This window comes from Rosa rugosa, chromosome 5 (genome assembly GCF_958449725.1).
Source record: "Rosa rugosa chromosome 5, drRosRugo1.1, whole genome shotgun sequence".
In the NCBI taxonomy this organism is placed as follows: Eukaryota; Viridiplantae; Streptophyta; class Magnoliopsida; order Rosales; family Rosaceae; genus Rosa; species Rosa rugosa.
Window position 1 is genome coordinate 34,641,882 of NC_084824.1, and position 4,059 is coordinate 34,645,940.

Below are 4,059 nucleotides of genomic sequence, written 5' to 3' on the forward strand. Positions count from 1 at the left end.
GGCACGAAATTAACACTAAAAAGCAGTGAATAGTGGGTGACCTGGTGACCCAACGGATGAACTTGCCCTAATAGCGCCTTTGGCAAGCCCTGCTTTGCCACCGTCGACAACAGTAGGGGGAATTGCTCGAGTACCTTTTGATCTGCAAATGGTAGGATCCTTCACAACATTCTCGTGAAGTCTGTGAAGACTGTTATGTGTTGTATCATCTTGGTTTTCATGAACTGGATATCTCATCGCCCTAATAGACATACTCCTCATGGATTCAATAGTTTCATATTAAGCGTATTCGGAAAATGACGTCCTGAAACAAGTCTGTGTACATTCTGCCATCATCTCACCATACCTTGCCAGGCGAATGGAATGGTCGGGGATCTCACCGTTGCTAGGTCAGATTTTAACATTCGTAGTCGTCGCATCTTTAGTCCACCTGTTTGTCACCAAAGACTCTGGAATCGTTGTTATCTGTTTCACTTTCATCACAGCAAATATATGACAGCAAGGAATTCCATCAGACTCAAACAACTTGCACGTGCAACTTAGTGTGGGGTTGTCATTGTTGTTTCGATATGTAACGTTCCACTTCCTATGCGATTTACCGTACTGTGTAAGAGTGACTACTGAGGATCCCAAATCAGGAAAATGAAATTCATCGTGCACGAAAAATCGGGATTCAAACCTAATTTGATCCTGTATCAAAAGGAAAATGTCATGTGTAAATTTTTTCCCAATTTGCTCTTGCAATAAACGCATGTGGTCGCCAATAACTGGACTTGCGTTGATAGAAACGAAATCATCATACAACACTCTTTCCCGTATTTGATCCATTGTCTTATCCAACCGAGGCAACACCTTCTAAAGCCTCATATGTTTACCCATTCCAGTCTTCAGATCACGATGCATTTGTTCACATCTCTGCGTGGATCGAACACCAGCAAAGAAATCTTCCCTGAAGAAAGCCTCAGCCCATCGCTCTCGCTTGTTCAACATGCCGATAACCCGCCCATCGCTCTCGCTTGTTCAACATGCCGATAACCCAAAGGTTGTCCTGTAGACCAGCCATCGAAACCACGTAGTTCCAATAAGATTCCCACTCAGAAACTGACAGCCCAGAGTATATCAAATGGGAGAAGTCTCTTTGAACATTGACATCATGAATTTTACCAATAACATTCTTGGAAATGTGCCATGCACAGAGTCGATATCTAGCCTCCGGGATAAACTCCACAATGGCATTTCGCATAGCGTCATCCTGGTCGGTAATGACAGAAAAGGGTTTCTTCCCGTCCATGGACGAAATGAAGTTTGATACCACCCATTTGAAAGTCTCTTCGGTCTCGTCCACCAACAAAGAGCAACCAAACAGAACCGTCGCTCGATGATTGTCAACTCCCACAAAAACGACTAATGGCTTTCCATAGATATTTGTCTTGTAAGTGCTATCCATGATCAAAACGTCGCCAATGGCAGTAAAAATGGGCACTTGATCAACACAAAAATAACAGTAAAAATGGACATCACGGGACGCTTTTAGATTCATGAAGCTAATGGCAGCTTGAGCGTCACCGTCAACCAATAATTCTCTCCTTTCTGAATCTTGTTGGTTGTACAAATCCTTTAGTCCTAAGCCAACGTACTCATATCCCCCTGCTTGGTGAGCCAATAAGTCATAAGCACGGCAAGTCGGAACGAAAACTTTTTTCAGAGAACTTACTTGTGCAGACGCATGTTCTCCAACCATCCTGTTTGATCTCAGAAAATGAACCATTTCTTTTGGAACAAGAACATGGTTGTGGTCGGTATCAAACTGCGACACGTAGAAATAACCCGTTGTTTTGCAACGAATGACAGTTAGGCGGGCTGGACAACCGTATCTAGTCACCTTCCTCTTAATTGCAGGTTATTCTTTATTGGTGACTTGAGAGGGGGCACTACCATACACTTTTGTACACTTCTTTGGATTTTTAACTGTACGCCACCCCTCCTTAGAACAACAGAGTGATCTTCTGAAAATGTCACCATCACGGTCCTTGTCGGATTTGATTTTCCTTACGGAAAACCCCTTCGCAATTGAGTGGTATGCATAAAATCTCTCAACGTCATCTACTAAACGAAACAAAATTCCGTTGAAATCTGAAAATTGTAGGTCTTCGTACTTCTTTCCCTTGTAACGTAGACAATCTGTGGATTCATCCAACCCAAATGTGAATGTCTCCCCTTTTGGCTCATCACTCGATAAACTCCTCCTCATTAGAAATGCGGCCGGATTTATGGTATTGTTCCTCACTAAAGCGCAAACCATGTTGGTCCGTGTCGCTGTCCATTTCCGAGACTAACCTGTAATTTCAATGGATGAATTATGGTTTTGTTACATAATAAGAATAATAATGCGCCGACTTGTTGTAACAATTTTAACAAAACACACATGAGGAATGATGACAAACTAAATTATTAGTTTCAATTCATCATATGTACCCTAAAGCGTGATAACATAAATCATTGGGGTGCCATGAACATGATCATAGAAATACCCGTTATGCAAGGAAGTGTTCTTTATGAGGATGACCGACAGTGAAATTTGTTGGGGTTTGTTTCGCAACGGGTGATTCAAATTCTTCTTTCCATTCTGTTAAAGCTTAAGCAAGTTCACAAATAAAATAGAGAGAGCACAATGAGCATCACATCATTACAATATCCACCAATTCAGGTAAAACTCATCCTACAATGCTAGTTAAATACTAGTTAAGCAGATGAAATCAAATGATAAGGAAAGGGAAAACAAAATACTGCTAATACGAACATAATTAATAGCACTACCATACCAACTCCCGTATCCTAACTCTTATACAATTATCCGATTTTGAAGTAAAATAACACCCCAAATAACCAGATAACTCACCCTCAGACAGTTAAGCCTCACAGCATTGTTCATAAACCTACTTTGATCAGTACAACTTATTAACATTTAGTAAGGTCATCAAGGGTATTGGGTCGGCCTTGTGTGCTAGTTCAGGTAAGAAGCACCACAATAGCAATATAAATAAATGAAATCATATGTAATTTCAATAAAAAATTAGTTTGCCAGAATACTCTTTGAAGTCCCAACATAGGCTCAGTTACTTTATAAACAAAGTAGTTAAGACCTAAAAATCATTGCAAAATAAATAATAAGATACATTCTAAAGTTCTTGCATTCGATGCATTGTAAAGATATTACTACTGTTATAATACATAGGAAATACTGTCATCATATACTACTGAAATATGATGCTTTCCCTATTTGCTCCCACTGGAAAAAAGAAAAAAAATTGCGCTTAGTAATGAGAAAACTATCCAAGAATTCATGACTATATATAAACCAAACCCTAAACCCAAACTGTATTGCAATAAACAGTTATAGATTCAAAGGTAATGACCAACTAGTAAACTGCAAACATAGAGAAACAGATAAGAGAGCTATTAATTACTCATACCGCACTTTTGAAACAGTCACTGGAAAGAAAATGGTTGGGGTTTGCTATTAAGTCAAACAAGATTTGTTTGGTACGTTAGGAAGATAATGAAACCGTTAATAGAAGCTAAGTCATACATTACAGATAGTAGGTTTATGAGTCAATTTCCCAACCTTCAAAACAAAAAAGGACAGTTTTTTTTTTCAACATCAAGTTGGCAACCTCAGATAGTTTTTACTGACATTGAATTACTGGTAGTTTTCAGAAATATCATTTAATTTCATTTTCAGCTTGGAAGCACAAAAAACTCGTAATAACGACCATGTCAACTAAATGAAGATACTTGCATACTGGAGGAGTTGCTAATGACCCATGACATCAAGTAACATACATGAATGACATCACCTTTTTGGTATAATTACGAATTGAATCAAACTCAAATAATAATTGATTGATTATTGCTATTGTTGATACTGAATCAGTACTACTATTTAAATTATCATTATCATATCTACTATTACCAATAGCAATGTATTAAAAAAACGCGCCTCAGGCACTCCTTGAGGCTGAAAAGGTGTAAAACTCACCTTAAAATGAGTCAGTTTTG

At 38.7% G+C, this 4,059-nt stretch overlaps 1 protein-coding gene across 1 annotated transcript; it reads right to left on the reverse strand.

The window, feature by feature from the left end:
• Positions 1-961: 961 nt before the first annotated feature.
• LOC133711569 (protein FAR1-RELATED SEQUENCE 5-like) lies at positions 962-2,302 on the reverse strand. Its single transcript, XM_062137673.1, has 2 exons — positions 1,919-2,302; positions 962-1,807 (listed from the first exon to the last, which is right to left on the reverse strand). The coding sequence occupies exons 1-2, from the start codon at positions 2,300-2,302 to the stop codon at positions 962-964; spliced, it is 1,230 nt and encodes a 409-aa protein (XP_061993657.1).
• Positions 2,303-4,059: the final 1,757 nt, after the last annotated feature.

Excerpts from the sequence above, each read along its gene's own strand:
- LOC133711569 (XM_062137673.1), bottom strand. The coding sequence starts at position 2,302 with ATGGTTTGCGCTTTAGTGAGGAACAATACCATAAATCCGGCCGCATTT. Across the intron at positions 1,808-1,918 it reads ATGGTAGTGCCCCCTCTCAA|TTTGATACCGACCACAACCA; the intron begins GTCACCAATAAA and ends TACGTGTCGCAG.